Raw genomic sequence first — 16,990 nt, 5'->3', positions numbered from 1 at the left:
AGTATTACGGAATTCCTGGAATTTCGGGAAAACCGGGAATTTTTCCAGTTTAAAAAAAACAACTTAGTTTTTTTTCCCTGATTAAGAAGAAAGTTTTGACGATAGAACGGTTGAAGTGCATTGAAGAATGTGGATGGAGTAGTCTCCAGAAAAAAGGGTGGAAATAAGGCTTTTGGAATTTGTCAAGGGAAAGTCGATTCCCGAATAGGCTGAACAGTTTGAAGTTGAAACGCTTTGAATAGGTTGAAAAATGTGGGAATTGTGCAACTTGGAAAAATGTCCCATTCATTTCAATGGGAACTTCTTGGAAATTTGGGAATTTGGGGAAAAGCCAGATTTTTTGGAAAATGATTAGGAGCATGAATGTCCTAAATGAGCTGAACTGGTTGGTGTTGGAATTGTTTAAATCGGTCAAGAAATGTTGAATTAGTAACCGTTTTTAATTGAGAAATTCCTGGAATTTCGGGAAAACCGGGAATTTTTCTAACTCCTTAACCAACTTCTTTTTTGTCCTGAATATGAGGAGTGTTTTGACGGTGGAACGGTTGAAATGGGTTGAAAAATGTGAAAGGAGTAGTGGAACTTAAGGGTGGAAATAGGTTACAAAACAATAATTCCTGGAAATGTGTTGAATGTGGAAATGTGTTTGAATGTCCAGGATGAGTGGAATGTGTTGAAGGTAGATTGGTTTGAATGGGTTGAAGAATGTGGGAATTGTGGAAGTTTGGAAAATGGCCAATTCCTTTTGAATGGGGAAAATGCAGAAAACAAAAAAGAATTATGGGAAATCCGGGAATTTTTTTTTTTTTAGAATTGTTGAAGTAAAGCACACAATTCCTGAACAGGCTGAATATATTGAAGTTGGAACGGTTTGAATCAGATAAAAAATGTGGGAATTGTGGAACTTTGAAAAATGTCCTATTGATTTCAATAGGAATTTCAGAAAAAATTGGGAATTTTTTTTTGAAAATGGTAAAAAACTTGAATGTCTGAATGAGTTGAAATGGTTGGTGTGGAAATTTTTCAAATCGGTCGAGAAATGTTGAAGTCGTAACATGTTGAATTGAGAAATAGTATTACGGAATTCCTGGAATTTCGGGAAAACCGGGAATGTTTCCAGTTAAAAAAAAACAACTTTGTTTTTTTTCCCTGATTAGAAGGAAAGTTTTGACGGTAGAACGGTTGAAGTGCATTGAAGAATGTGGATGGAGTAGTCTCCAGAAAAAAGGGTGGAAATAAGGCTTTTGGAATTTGTCAAGGGAAAGTTGATTCCCGAATAGGCTGAACAGTTTGAAGTTGAAACGCTTTGAATAGGTTGAAAAATGTGGGAATTGTGCAACTTGGAAAAATGTCCCATTCATTTCAATGGGAACTTCTTGGAAATTTGGGAATTTGGGGAAAAGCCAGATTTTTTGGAAAATGATTAGGAGCATGAATGTCCTAAATGAGCTGAACTGGTTGGTGTTGGAATTGTTTAAATCGGTCAAGAAATGTTGAATTAGTAACCGTTTTTAATTGAGAAATTCCTGGAATTTCGGGAAAACCGGGAATTTTTCTAACTCCTTAACCAACTTCTTTTTTGTCCTGAATATGAGGAGTGTTTTGACGGTGGAACGGTTGAAATGGGTTGAAAAATGTGAAAGGAGTAGTGGAACTTAAGGGTGGAAATAGGTTACAAAACAATCATTCCTGGAAATGTGTTGAATGTGGAAATGTGTTTGAATGTCCAGGATGAGTGGAATGTGTTGAAGGTAGATTGGTTTGAATGGGTTGAAGAATGTGGGAATTGTGGAAGTTTGGAAAATGGCCAATTCCTTTTGAATGGGGAAAATGCAGAAAACAAAAAAGAATTATGGGAAATCCGGGAATTTTTTTTTTTAGAATTGTTGAAGTAAAGCACACAATTCCTGAACAGGCTGAATATATTGAAGTTGGAACGGTTTGAATCAGATAAAAAATGTGGGAATTGTGGAACTTTGAAAAATGTCCTATTGACTTAAATAGGAATTTCAGAAAAAATTGGGAATTTTTTTTTGAAAATGGTAAAAAACTTGAATGGTCTGAATGAGTTGAAATAGTTGGTGTGGACATTTTTCAAATCGGTCGAGAAATGTTGAAGTCGTAACATGTTGAATTGAGAAATAGTATTACGGAATTCCTGGAATTTCGGGAAAACCGGGAATTTTTCCAGTTCAAAAAAACAACTTTGTTTTTTTTCCCTGATTAAGAGGAAGGTTTTGACGGTAGAACGGTTGAAGTGCATTGAAAAATGTGGATGGAGTAGTCTCCAGAAAAAAGGGTGGAAATAAGGCTTTTGGAATTTGTCACGGGAAAGTCGATTCCCGAATAGGCTGAACAGTTTGAAGTTGAAACGCCAAAATTTGGAGAAGTGTTTTCTTTAATGTTAATAAGGATACGATGTTATGCAAAGGTGTATTTATAACGATTTTATAAACAAATAATACTATTTATAGTCGTGACGGAGAGTGGGGAGGGGGGGGGGTTCAAAATGTCTTCTTCTTGGGGGCTGAGCATAACAGAAAATAAATGAGAAGTAGTGGCTTAAGCCAACAAATAGAGATCATACTGTGCTGAGCAGCATTGGAATTAGTTCCATTTTTTGGCTCTATGGTTATCATCACATTTTTACTCCCTGCCATCGCTTGTTCCTCCTATCTGTGGGATCACAATCAGCGATTTTTGTTCCAAAAAGGCAGGAGAAGACAGAATCCTACGTAAACAGAAGCAATTTTCCCCATATAATGTAAATCCAATTGATCCGTCACCCAAAAATGACCAAAAACACATTCTAAAGAGAATAATTGTAGTTTTACATACAGAAAACCATGCATGCGAAATATATATATATATATATATATCAAAGAAGAATTGAATGAATAAATAAGGACTGTCAAACGATTAAAATATTTCATAAATATCACATTGTTCATAGTTAACCCAAAATTAATTGCAATTAATTAATCCCAGATAGATATATTTTTTCATCATCAATAAATGTACTCTAGACAGATCATTTCCAAGTATTTAATACCATGACCAGACAATTAAGTTGCTTTAGTGAAATGTTTTTTTGTTTTTTTTAATATTATGCTTTTTTACACAGCTCAACACATTAAGGACAAGCTTTTAATGACAATTTAAAAATGTACCTTAAGACAGTGGTCCCCAACCACCGGGCCGCGACCCGGTACCAGTCCGTGGATCGATTGGTACCGGGCCGCACAAGAAATAAAATAAAAATTAAAAATAAATAAATAAATAAATATATTTTAATTTTAATTAAATCAACATAAAAAACACAAGATACACTTACAATTAGTGCACCAACCCAAAAAACCTCCCTCCCCCATTTACACTCATTCACACAAAAGGGTTGTTTCTTTCTGTTATTAATATTGTGGTTCCTACATTATATATCAATATATATCAATACAGTCTGCAAGGGATACAGTCCGTAAGCACACATGATTGTATTTTTTTATGAACAAAAAAAACAAAACCCAACCCCCCCGGTCCGTGGGACAAATTTTCAAGCGTTGACCGGTCCGCAGTTACAAAAAGGTCGGGGACCACTGCCTTAAGAGACTTAGACTTCCTTAATTGTCATTCAAATTTGAACTTTACAGTACAGATAAGAACAAAATGTTGCATTAGCTCGTGGGAGTGCAGGATAAAAAAGCATTAAGTATCATTGATACAAATATCACAGATTACATTTCAAAACATATTTGCCAAAGCATGATCGTAATATAAAACCTTTTCATTTTGTTACTGTAATTAGATCGGATGTAAAGTGCAGTGCTTTTAGTTTGAAGCCGGAAATGTGTAGTTGGTTTGAGGTGTCTTGACGACGGACCTGACTTGTTGCAATAAAAAAAGTTTGGTTGGTTAGTTGAAGTTGATCTTAATAAAGCAGTTACAGTAACAATCTACATTTTATGTTATCAACGCACGTTAACTGTAATTTAAACACGGAACTGAAGCTCCGCCCTCTACATGCATCGCACAGCAGGCTCAGTGTGATAAATTGTCTTTTCTTGTCGGGAGAACAACTTGCCACGGCTTTGGACCTGGCATTTCCATAATGTACCCTTTTCTGTGTCCATTTCTGCTCACTATTTTCCCGCTTGTGGCTTGTCAGTATCAAGAGAAATCAGCCAATTTTACCCCACTACAAAAGGGCCCGAGGGTCAAAAAGGATGCGTGCGCGTTAATCACTCGTCAAAAAAATGAGTGCCGTTGAAGTTAATGTGTTAATATCGCGTTAACGCTGACCGCCCTAGTATAAATGAACATTTAACATTTCAATGTTGAAAGTTCTTGTTGGCAAAATGGTGATTAGCGGAGAGTAAAGCGGTGATTACTGTGTTACCTTCTTTATCAAAAGTGTTGGCACTCGCAACTTTCTTTGACCCCATTGTTTTTTTTCGGTGCAGTCGTTTTCAGTTAAAAAAAAAAGCACTCAACACTGTTTGGCACTCAATTCCGTGGAATGACACAAATGGACTAGTTTGTTACGCGCAATGTTTAGCCGTACAATAACAGAGAAAAAACACAAAAACCGCTGTACTTAATAAGAGGTGTGATAAACGGGGCTGAAAATAACAGCACTAGCCATTCATGAAAAGCCCAACAATTGTGCATGAGAGTGAGGGAAAAGATGATGGGAGCGCTTTCCCGCTCTGCCAGCATCTCCGCTCACAGCGGGAAATGATCATCAGCCGTGCGCACGACGTGACACCAGGAAAGAAAAAAAGGGAGGAGATCTTTGAAGAAAAAGGAGAGACGGGGGGGAGGAAGAAATTGGAGCAAACATGGCAGACGACTCGAGATCCTCCGCAGAGAATGTGGGAATACTTTTCCTCTTGTCTCCTCTCGGGGGAACGCGGGGTGGGGAATGTCAACACGCACGTGCACGCCCAAACACATGAGTGGGATTGCTGATCGTGAGACGGAGACAGTGATGGCGGCGTTGTTGGGGAAGGAAGTCAGAAGTTTTATGTAACAAGACATCAGAGACGTGTCCCTAAGGAGGGGGGATTTGACACACACACACACACACACACACACACACACACACACACACACACAGAAAGAGAGCACAAATGACGCGCACGGCTACTGCGCTCAGCTATTTATTAACTACACGTTGCCATGGTTTCAGGCCGTCATCGCAAATGCGAGTGTGACCGCGGCGTGTTTACGCGCGGGGCCAAGCGCCGCTATCCATCAGAATCAACAAACGCCGGCACGGCCGCTGTCGAGTCGCCAACGCGCCTGCATGACCTTTGCCGCAATTTCTCTTAAGCCACGACACGGCGAGGCGAGCACATGGGCAGATTAAGTGTCGGGATGTGATGGAGGGGAGGGAACGGGCACGGACAAATCACATCCGTAAACACTTCACCGCACTATTGGACCACCCTGCTGGGCCCGATAATGGCTGCCTTGCTGATTTTCCAGCACTGAAAGGCAAATTAATGGTACATTTGCAAAAAACAACAACCACGTAATAACATTTTTTGAGCAGCATACGGCTACATTGGCAAAATAATTCCTGTCAGTAGATGGCAGTCTCACAATGAATAAACACATTATAGCCAAGATGCTGAAATTGCCTTTTTCAATAATGAATTGCCTGCAGAAGAATACATCGCTAGTCCTACACGTAACAATGGTCATGCCCATACTTGCCAACCTTGAGACCTCCAAATTCAGGAGATTTGGGAGGTGGGCGGGGTCGGGGGGGCGGGGTTAAGGGGGAGGAGTATATTTATAGCTAAAATTCACTGAAATTCAAGTATTTCTTATATATATATATATATATATATATATATATATATACTTACAGTGTTTCCCACATATTCATTTATTTGTGGCGGCCCGCCACGAAAGAATTACGTCCGCCACAAATGGATTTTTCGGCTTTTGACTCGCTCGACCGCTCATAAAAGCAATGGGACTGTCTGTGAATGTTGCTTGTAGTTACACCTCCAGTGCAGTAGGTGGCGGTAGCCTACTATGCATTGTAACTCCGCCAATAGCACTTCATTCACCTGGTGGGCCAGAAGAAGAAGAAGAAGAAGAAGAAGAAGAGGGACGGACGGACGGACGGGATCAAGATACTCGCCAGCTACTTTTCATAATGATGGCGCTTCCTACGTTTCTACCTCAAACGTCCAAAAGCTGCTGAAAGCCTTGATCCAGGATGCCATGGGGAAAAAACTTAAATGGTGCCTTTTGGCGACAGTTAGCAGCTTGGTGGCTCATAGCCGGCTAGCTAACGCTTGCTAGCGTGGTAGCATTGCTTCATTTTTACAGGTGTTATAGGTAGATAGGTTATAGCTGCATCGCTCGCGGCTCGTCATATATTTAACGTTAATCCGCGATTTCACCGAGCGTTTCACTGACGGTGAGCAGCCTGACGCTGCTTCATTAACACCGCCGCTGTTTGACTCGGGTGCCGGGCAGACGCACGTAGTAACAGTCACGTGTTTTCATACCGACGAGCTAACGTGTCCAGGTTATAACCCTGTTGTCAATAAACACACATGGACTGAAGCTAAATTGTCCACTGTCCACTGCAGCATGTGAATGCAATGAAAAGAATAAAATCTGAGCCAACCAGCTGTTAAAATGTTGTCCAGGTTAATGTTTTGGCCATTAAAGGCCCTTCATTTCAAGATTTCAACTGTGATCGGGCTTTAAACAGGTGGCTGACCTGTTCAGATGGGTGTAACTGCTACTGGTCAAATAATGTGAAATAGCATTTAATTTTACATGTATGCAATGCCATTTAAATGTAATTATAGATAATAATAATAATTACTGTGTAGTGTTGTAAATAGTAAACGGGAAACATTTTAGTAAGATATAAGCCATGAGCACTACACAGCCAGAAAAAAACCTAGGCAGGACAAGTACAAATATTGGGGCAAGTAGATTTGAGAAGTCAGGCAAGTAGAAAAAAAGCTTAACGTTGAACCCTGCATGTGTTGAGCTGCTGCCGCTTAAGGTTAGACGGCACTGTACATAGAGCGCTTCTGCTCGTTAGTAAGAAATTCTAATGTTGGATGTTCACTCCTTCACACAGATGAGTATAGAAAAATATTTTCAACGGCCGAAAAGGGCTCAACTTGGAGAGGCGGTAGGCCTACAGTGCGGACCACAGGTGCGACCTGTTCAGCAGCAGCAGGAGGAGGAGGAGGAGGTTGAGTGACTGTGGCAGGACACCTCTGCCTCTGTTTCACTTCATGTTGCTGGTAAATAATATGGTTGTAGTAGTAGGCTAAAGTTAAATTATTTAGTATTCACTAATTAAAGGGGCAGAGCTTTAAGAGACATTTTAGCTTTTATATTTTATAAGATATATTTTTTGTAAGAACCACAATTAATAAATATATTTCAGTGAATCACTAATTGTTCAAATCTGTATATAAATATGTACATAAAATGTTGTAATTATATTCCAACTCCGCGTTCTTCTTGGTCATCGCCGCTGCCCCCCCCCCCCCCCCGACCACACCACCACAAATAGATGCCTGTCCTGTGGGAAACACTGACTTATATAATGATATAATATATATTTTTAATACATTTTTAAATAGACGTTTTAAGGTCATCCCCATGCTTCGTCGCTGTGTCTATAGCAATATATGTAAGCAACCAAAAGGAGGTTTTGAAAAGGTTTTATGATAATTATCATACCAGATCATTTATTGCAGGAATCAGTTTGAATTAAGAATCGTGTTGAATCAGAATCAATTCTAAATCGAACTGTCATCCCAAGAATCGGAATCGGATGGAATCGTGAGGTACCCAAAGATTCCCATACCTAGTACTGACTATCAGAGGTGGATGCCAAAAAAGGCTTGTAGGAGGTGGATGAGGAATCCTAAATACAATCAATTTGGCTCCCCAGCTGCACACAGCTCTACAATGTTTATTTCTTTAAAGCCACGGCCAGTCGTAACGCATGCTTGGAAGACTAATGAGCTACGCACTAATTACCGCCCGCAATCTCGCCGCCTCGGCCTGTAGAAAGCGTCCGCCGCTGCCGCCTTCCTTCCTTCCTCCCTCCATCCCTCCCTCACTTATTCGCTCGCTCCTCGTCTCTGCGCCGAGCGAGGCGCCACCTACCTACCCCCGCTTTCAAAGCTTGTTGAGAATCTTTCAAGTGAGACTGCCTGCAGCGGAGAGGGAGATAAAGGCGCAGCGCTTCATAAATGTGATAGAGGATGCAAAACGGCGGAGTGAAGGGCGAGACAGGTGGAGCGAGACGGGGAAAGAGCGAAGAAAAAAATGATATGCGTATAGCGAGACGGGTGGGGGCGAGACAGGTGGATGTTGTGAGATGTTGGCGGTTTTTTTGTCATGCCATTTAGTTATATTCAGATATTAGGAGAGGGTGCCAGCTTCCCGCAAAATTCGTCAAATGTCAACATTAAAGATGGCCACCTAATTCGAGTGTTTCGTAAAAGAAGCCGAAACTCGGGCGAGCGACCAGGCCTTCTGCGCTTGTGCGTGGTGTTGTCATATCAGGGGAATGTCAGCTATGCGGACCTCGCGGAATGCCGCCTCCGGGCTTCTCGGCTGCACCCTCGCAGTGGAAAAGCACACAAGATATACGCGAGCCAAAAGGGACATCCATCCACTAGAAACAGGCTGTTTTCATCCCAAGAGCAGCTGTATTTTTGTTTAGCGAATAAAGGCAATAGACAAAACGTCCCATTAGTAGCCAGGAGTAAGTGAGCAATGGGGAGGTATTAAAAGGACTTGGATTGTTCCCACTTTAGACCGCAAGAAACGGTATGACAAAAATCTAAAAAATCTGTCATCTGTGTAGTTTCCATACTATGGAAAACAATTCAAATTCAACATTCGGGTGTAGTCAACTGGCGCCCCCGGAATGACACCGTACATATACATATTAGAGATGCGTGGATAGGCAATTATTTCATCCGCAACCGCATCAGAAAGTCGTCAACCATCCGCAATCCACCCGATCTAACATTTGATCAGAACCGCATCCGCCCGCACCCGCCCGTTGTTATATATCTAATATAGACGATGCAAGGCATTAGTGAGGTTATAAAGCTTTTGCCTGTTAAAGAAAGGAGACTGATCCAATGCAGCACAGACATTCGCGTGCCACGCTGTCACGACCCAGACGCACACCAGTGCGCAATCATATGGGAGCCGCGCTGAGCGCACCTCCAAGCGCGTCTCGCTGCCGGCGACGGCCGGGTATATGGGCCCGACGCTCCAGCGCCATCCATTTTCAGGGCTAGTTGATTCGGCAGGTGGGTTGTTACACACTCCTTAGCGGGTTCCAACTTCCATGGCCACCGTCCTGCTGTCTATATCAACCAGGGTGAGCCCCACCCCTTTCGTGAGCGCACTGCGCGCGGAGTGACCCCTGTTACGCGCCCCCGGCAACAGGGGTGGCGGGCAGGTAAGCTGCGCGGGCGGAGCGCGCGGAGTGACCCCTGTTACGAGCTGCTTACCTGCTGCGCGTGACGCCGGCCGCGGCGAAGGCGGACGAGGCGGGGTGTCGGTGCGGTGGGCGCGGTGGTGACCCTGGACGTGCGTCGGGCCCTTCTCGCGGATCGCCTCAGCTACGGCTCCCGGTGGGGCCCTCTCGGGGGAAGGGTCCTCGGTCCCGGACCCCGGCGAGGCGTCCCTTCTCCGCTCCGTAAAAGGGTCCATCTCTTTTTCTTTTTTTTCTTCTGTTGTGGCATATGCTGCAGGTGCCTGCTCGTTTTTCGTATGTGGGTAACAACATTTAACTATGTATATATATTTCCCAATTGGTTTAACTGCCACCCGCCTGAATCTATTTAAAATCTAATTTTTTTTATTTCAACCACCCGACCCGACCCGCGGATAAAATCTAATTTTTTTTAAGTTCATCCGCCCGATCCGCGGCTAATCCGTGGACTCCGCGGTTGTGCCCGCAAACTGCGCATCTCTAATACATATACATATACACCATACATATACATATACATATACACCATATCTTAGTTCAGTTCAACACTTGGCAAACACATTTTTGCAGCCAAAACATGAGTGCTCCTGTTGTACAAAGACTTGGAGCACTATAAACACATTGGCAGATCCTTGCATAGACATTATAATCCTGCTAGCAAATAGAGAACACTGAGGTCCAAACTTGTGTTTTACAAAACTAAGGCACTCCTCAAGGCACACCTTTATGTCCTCTCCTATTTGCCAGTTTATTTCACGATGTCATTTTTGTAACTAAGGTGTTGCAGTCAGTAGTCCAACTTCTCTAGTAGTGTTCCTCAAGGTTCCATTTTAGGTCCTCTCTTTTTCATCATTTGGGCTATTCGACTGGTCGCCCGCAAGTTCAGCTTGAAAAACGTGTGAGAGACTCACATTTTTAACTCTAGCAAAATGAACAGGCCATGTCTACTCCAATGTCTAATGTAGAGGACGCTGGTTCTCCGGAATATACAAAATAAGACTAACAGCGAAGGAAGAACTCTGGCTTTCTGGCCGATAGGTTGTGGTCCAAATGCTCTGGAAGACATGCTAACATGTTATGATAATGATAATGATTTGACCAATGATTTATGAGCAATTAGTTACTAAGTCCCACCTTGAGCCACTGCATAAAACGTTTTGCTTGATGTCGGCCATAATGTTCAACCATCCATCCATCCATTTTCTCCATATTGTCCCTCTGTGGGTCACGGTGGGATAGATAATATATAGACAACCATTCACACTAGGACCAATTTAGTGTTGCCAATCAACCAATCTTGCTCAAATTTGACAAACATGTCCCCTAAAGGTGTGTGGTGATTCAGCAAAACGCCCTCTAGTTACAGCGGGTGTCTTGTAGAGTGGATTGAGCTGTGTGATGAATTACTGTCATGATCCCTTGCCCGGATCATGTTTTATTTTAGTTTGACTCCCTTAGTTCTGTTTTCAGCAACCCTGGGTTTGTGTTTTTGTTGCCATGGGGGCTGATTATTTTCACCTGCCTCTGATTAGTGTTCGGAACGCTCACCTGCTCCCGGGCACTAATCAGAGAGCTATTTATTCCTGCTTTTGCCACACTCAGTCTGGCTGTCTTGTTTGCTCAATGCAACAAGTTATGTGTGTTTTCCGTTTGATTCCTGAGCTAAGCTTTGCCATTGGTTTGCTTGTTTTCCATGCTAAGCTTTTCCTTTAGCTTCCCATGCTATCGGCACACTTCCTATATTTTTGTACTCCTGCCTGACTGATTTATGGACAATAAATCATTGTCTTACCTGCACACTGCCTCCGGAGTTCTGTCTGCATCCGGTGAAAACGCTCCGTGCATTAACATGCAGCCCCGCCGTGACAATGACTAGTCAATCTCATTCATGGGGTCACCCGCAACAGCGCCACCATGTAGTGAATTCATCAGAAAATAAATAGCCCAAGCAATACAGTTGGGGTGCATGTTTAAAAAATGAGATGTCAATGCTAGACACTAGACACATTAGTTTAGGATAGGGCTGGGCGATATATCGAGTTTGTAAGATATATCGATATATTTTAAACAAGATATGAATTTAAAAAATATCGTAATATCCATAAAAAAATGTTCACGTTAAAATGACCGAACGCTGCTTATTTGTTGTGTTCCTTGTTCTCCCCCGCAACACTCCATGTTAAAGCCCTCCCCTTCCTCCTTCCAAGACGTGCTTGCCGCCGTCTCCTCCTCACTGCACTGACCCACAACAACAACAACAACAACACAAGTAAATATGGAGCCTGACTGTGCCACCAGCAGTGTGCCAGTGACCAACTAGCAAGTAAAACGTCAACTTCTGCATACTCGCCAACAACTGCGGTTTTCCCGTAATTAGTACGGTCTTTGATAATCCATTCCGGTTTACGACTGCAGTGGTAGAAAATACGGTTTGCAAATAAAAAATAATTAACTTAAAAATCGAAGCTACGTAGCTTAAAGGGGAACATTATCATAATTTCAGAATGGTTAAAACCATTAAAAATCAGTTCCCAGTGGCTTATTTTATTTTTTGAAGTTTTTTTCAAAATTTTACCCATCACGCAATATCCCTAAAAAAAGCTTCAAAGTGCCTGATTTTAACCATCGTTATATACACCCGTCCATTTTCCTGTGACGTCACATAGTGAAGCCAACACAAACAAACATGGCGGAAAGAACTGCAAGCTATAGCGACATTAGCTCGGATTCAGACTCGGATTTCAGCGGCTTAAGCGATTCAACAGATTACGCATGTGTTGAAACGGATGGTTGTAGTGTGGAGGCAGGTAGCGAAAACCAAATTGAAGAAGAAACTGAAGCTATTGAGCCATATCAATTTGAACCGTATGCAAGCGAAATTGACGAAAACGACACGACAGCCAGCGACACGGGAGAAAGCGAGGACGAATTCGGCGATCGCCTTCTAACCAACGATTGGTATGTGTTTGTTTGGCATTAAAGGAAACTAACAACTATGAACTAGGTTTACAGCATATGAAATACATTTGGCAACAACATGCACTTTGAGAGTGCAGACTAGGGATGTCCCGATCCAATATTTGCCAAAAAATGCGTATCGGCAAGGCATGGGAAAATGCCGATCCAGATCCCGTTTTTAAAAAAACTCCGGTCCGTGTTTTCCAACGCACCTATCTAAATAATACATTCCACTTTTCTGCTGCTCCCTAATTTCCGTTCCGCATTTTCCAGCACACCTTCAACACATCCACAGGTCTGTGGATTCTCACGCAGTTGCTTTTAGCTGCTGACATTACACGACAGGCTCTTCTCACTCTTTCCTGTGTCTCCCTCTCACAGACAGCAAGTGCACCTTCTTACACACGTCACATACTGTCCCGACATACGTCACATACTGTCACGTCATACGTCACATACATATACGTCCTCCCCGAGCAGAGAGGTAGCAGCATGGCTAACGTTAGCTGTGATGCTAGCGCAGCCGTGCTAGCAACGGCAAATCTATGCCACGCACAAAATCAAATAAAAAATAAGCGCATAACAATTTTCGACACACGGACACAACAGAGAAAACTGTTTTCGTCATCATTGTTCAAATATTGTAACGTCTGCCGAGACGCTTATCTCCATTCGGTGCCACACGTCCACACCATCAAAATGCAGAGGCAAACATTTCCACATCAACACCGTATGAAAAAAATTAGTGATTTTTTTAGTTGTGATTTTCTTCTCTGCATGAAAGTTTAAAAGTAGCATATATTAATGCAGTATGAAGAAGAATGTTTTAATGTAGACACATAGAATCATCATACTGCTGTGATTATATGCATCAAGTGTTCATTCAAGGCTAAGGCAAAATATCCACATATATATGATGTATCGTGACATGGACTAAACATATCCACATATATATGGTGTATCGTGACATGGCCTTAAAATATGGCAATATTAAAAAAAGGCCATATCGCCCAGCCCTAGTTCAATGATGCCATTTCTGTTTGTCATGTATAATTTTGTCTATTTTGTGTTTATCCTTGAATAAACAGGTCAGTTTCTTGTTACCAACCATTGTGTATTATTCAAACTCCCCTAATTCAGCTGGCTAGTTGTTATCAAGAGTACTAAAACCCTTTTCAACATGATTCTGACAACTAAGTAGGCTAAATAACTTTAAACTTTAATACATGCTCGGATAGGCCAGTATCGGTCAGTATCGGTATCGGTCAGTATCGGTATCGGATCGGAAGTGCAAAAACAATATCGGTATCGGATCGGAAGTGCAAAAACCTGGATCGGGACATCCCTAGTGCAGACAGCCCAATTTTCATCAATTAATATATTCTGTAGACATACCCTCATCCGCTCTCTTTTCCTGAAAGCTGATCTGTCCAGTCCAGTTAAAAATGCATCTGCTTTGAGTGTCGCAGGATATCCACACATTCTTGCCATCTCTGTCGTAGCATAGCTTTCGTGGGTAAAGTGTGCGGAACAAACGTCCAATTTCTTGCCACTTTGGCATCTTTGGGCCACTGGTGCAACTTGAATCCGTCCCTGTTGGTGTTGTTACACCCTCCGACAACACACCGACGAGGCATGATGTCTCCAAGGTACGGAAAACAGTCAAAAAAACGGAAAATAACAGAGCTGATTTGACTCGGTGTTTGTAATGTGTTTGAGAAAATGGCGGATTGCTTCCTGATGTGACGTCATCGCTCTGTGAGTGAATAATAGAAAGGCGTTTAATTCGCCAAAATTCACCCATTTAGAGTTCGGAAATCGGTTAAAAAAATATATGGTCTTTTTTCTGCAACATCAAGGTATATATTGACGCTTACATAGGTCTGCTCATAATGTTCCCCTTTAACTACATTTCCCAGTAGCTTGGCAGTAGCTTCGCTACTTTTTAAACAAGTAGCGATTTCCGTAGCTTAGCTATTTTTAGACCCATGTCGCGGTTAGCTAAGCTACATGCTACAAAAGAAGAGAGAGGGAGAAGAGAAAGAGAGAAGTGGACTAGTGCAACTCCACGGGCAGGGGACAAACTGTCAATCAATGATGATTGGTTGGTTTATGTATAAGAACATCCGTGATTGGTTGGTTGGTTGGTTGGTTGGTTTAAAATGACAAGTCACGATTGGTTGAGAGTAGAGGAGCAAAACATTACGGACAGGCCAATCAGAGGCAAGATGAGCGGGTCATGGAACCAGGAAGGGAAATCACAACGGATATCCCAAATGACGGAGAAGAGAAAAGAGAATATTCAAGTGAAATGTACACTGAAGTGAGGAAGATCATAGCTGCACAATTAAGTCAAGTCACTTACTTTACTTTTTTTCAGTTGTATTCAATCATTTAAAAAAAAAAATTTCTCTATCCTCTTGTTGTGGGACAGACTGGCTCGTACATGCACATGCATTCTAAAATCCTCCGCTGTAGCCATTTCTAGTAAAAAGTAATGTGTAGTTCTAACTTATATCTGTCAGTCGACTCCATGTGTAAGCACTTCAAATTACAGAATGGCAGGCGAAGTGTTTTAAATGTAGAAAATAAACAACAACATAATGTGACCCCTTTAAGTAGTCACAACGCCACATAATATTGAGATGAAATGTGTAAAAATGACCGCAGTCAAGGATATAAAGTAGAAGAGGTTAACCAAATAGTTTTCATTGGCCCTCACCATTGATTGTCAAAGGAATAACTTCACCACAGAAAAGATTAAATCACTTTCAAAAGAGCATAGCTGTTAAAGAATCAATTTCAGTGGCGCCAACCTATTGCGATGAATGTATACATGTTACTTACGCTGCTATTTCTTTCAATCCCTATAGTTTAGGGCACTGCATAATTGGAATTGGACAAAAAATGCCTATCTCCATTCAAGAAGAGCACCTAACCAAGGCTGCAGGACTAGAATGTAAGCAGCAGCCTATATGGACAAACACATAATGCTCTGGGGAAAGGTGTATTGCCAAGATCTGCAAGCATTGACAGAGCGGTCAAACAAACCTGTTGGAAGAAGGGAATAAGGGCAAAATATCCAAAATGTCAAGTATTTATAGGCCTGCTCCAGGACTTTGACCCTGGCAAAGTCAGAGAATTGGCACAGCTGTTGAGTGCTCGTGTTTTCCACTCAGATAAGTCCCCCTCACTTATTTATCCTCAAAGTCTTCACTGTTGATTTGATGCGTCTTAAAAAGGTCACACCATATGGATGCGGCCTAACTCACCCGGTTATTGGCCACGCAGATGATCCTGGCGTAGCAGCAGATCATCAGCAGGATGAGAGTGAAGAGCGGCACGTACCATCTGCAAGGTGACCAAATGAGAAAAGACACTATGAACAAAGTATTTCCAACACATACTGTGATACATGAGGCTTGAGCCACATGTCTTCATACGCTTTATAAATGCGCAGCATGCGTTTCTTCTCGGTTTTGTGTTTTGCTGCTGTCTGCAGGACCCTGAACTGAGAGTTTGAGGCTTTTTTTTGGTGCAGAGAAAGTGAAGAATGCTTGTTTAGTCAGTGCTTTTTTTTATTCTCTTAACTTTTCACTGCAGTTGACTGGGTTCCTGTGCCTCTAATCAAGCAAGTTTTTATGTCATTTGTAGGGGTGCAACGGTGCATGTATTCCTGATCGGATTTTTTGGTACAAAAAACTTGACTCTCCGATACCTTGAGTGAGAGACAGGAAGTGCAACTGCCTTGTGATTTGGTCACACTTCGTAAACAAATACAGTACTGCATACCTGCCAACTTTTGAAATCAGAAAAACCTAGTAGCCAGGGTCCAAGGACCGCAGGCCCCGGTAGGTCCAGGACAAAGTCCTGGTGGGGGGTTCCTTCGCCCCCCCCGACGCAAAATGATTATTAGCATTCAGACAGGTTAAAATGTTGCTAAAACCATCACTTTTCTATCAGTCACAGTGACTTTTCAAAACAAAATATTACAGCAAAAATCATATGGGTTGATTGACATGTTTATTCTGTAAGCTAACTTCAATAGTTTGAAATTATTTTGACAGTTAATGCCAGTTATCCTGTCAACCTTTCACAAGACTTCAATTTGTTCATTGAAAGTATAAACACTTTTTACAGTAAACAAATGGTAAAACAGTACTAAACAATTCCATTAAAAAAAAAATTGGTGTCATTATTAACTTTCTGTCCAAGCTTGTATAATCTACTGCCTTGTTCAATTGTAAAAAATATTCTGTGCCTAAAATTCACATTTCTATCACAATTATCATACTGTAAACATGGTAAGCTAACTTCATTACAATTAATAGTCCTGTCAATAGCATGGAATTACAATTCAAATGTAGTTTTTTTGTAAGCCTTTCAAAAGAATTCAAAATATGAAAAATGAATGAAAATTAATTGAAGCCATCAGACACTTGAAAAGTGGCACATCACATCTCTAATGTAATCATTTGAACTTTTCAACAGAAATAGCACTGCAAAAATATTAAGGACATA

At 41.7% G+C, this 16,990-nt stretch overlaps 1 protein-coding gene across 11 annotated transcripts in view; it reads right to left on the bottom strand.

Moving 5' to 3' along the window:
- The window catches only part of LOC133613275 (cyclic AMP receptor 4), a 250,254-nt gene that overhangs the window by 140,578 nt on the left and 92,686 nt on the right, over positions 1-16,990 (bottom strand). For all 11 annotated transcript variants that reach the window (XR_012050792.1, XR_012050793.1, XR_012050791.1 and 8 more), the window contains one exon: positions 15,742-15,820. Coding sequence is in view for 8 of the 11 variants with exons in the window: in XM_072914551.1 (XP_072770652.1) it covers positions 15,742-15,820 (79 nt within the window). In the remaining 3 variants the exon portion in view is untranslated. The remainder of the gene's footprint in view (positions 1-15,741; positions 15,821-16,990) is intronic.

This window comes from Nerophis lumbriciformis, linkage group LG13, assembly GCF_033978685.3.
Source record: "Nerophis lumbriciformis linkage group LG13, RoL_Nlum_v2.1, whole genome shotgun sequence".
In the NCBI taxonomy this organism is placed as follows: domain Eukaryota; kingdom Metazoa; phylum Chordata; class Actinopteri; order Syngnathiformes; family Syngnathidae; genus Nerophis; species Nerophis lumbriciformis.
This window is presented reverse-complemented; position numbering and strand designations above follow the sequence as displayed.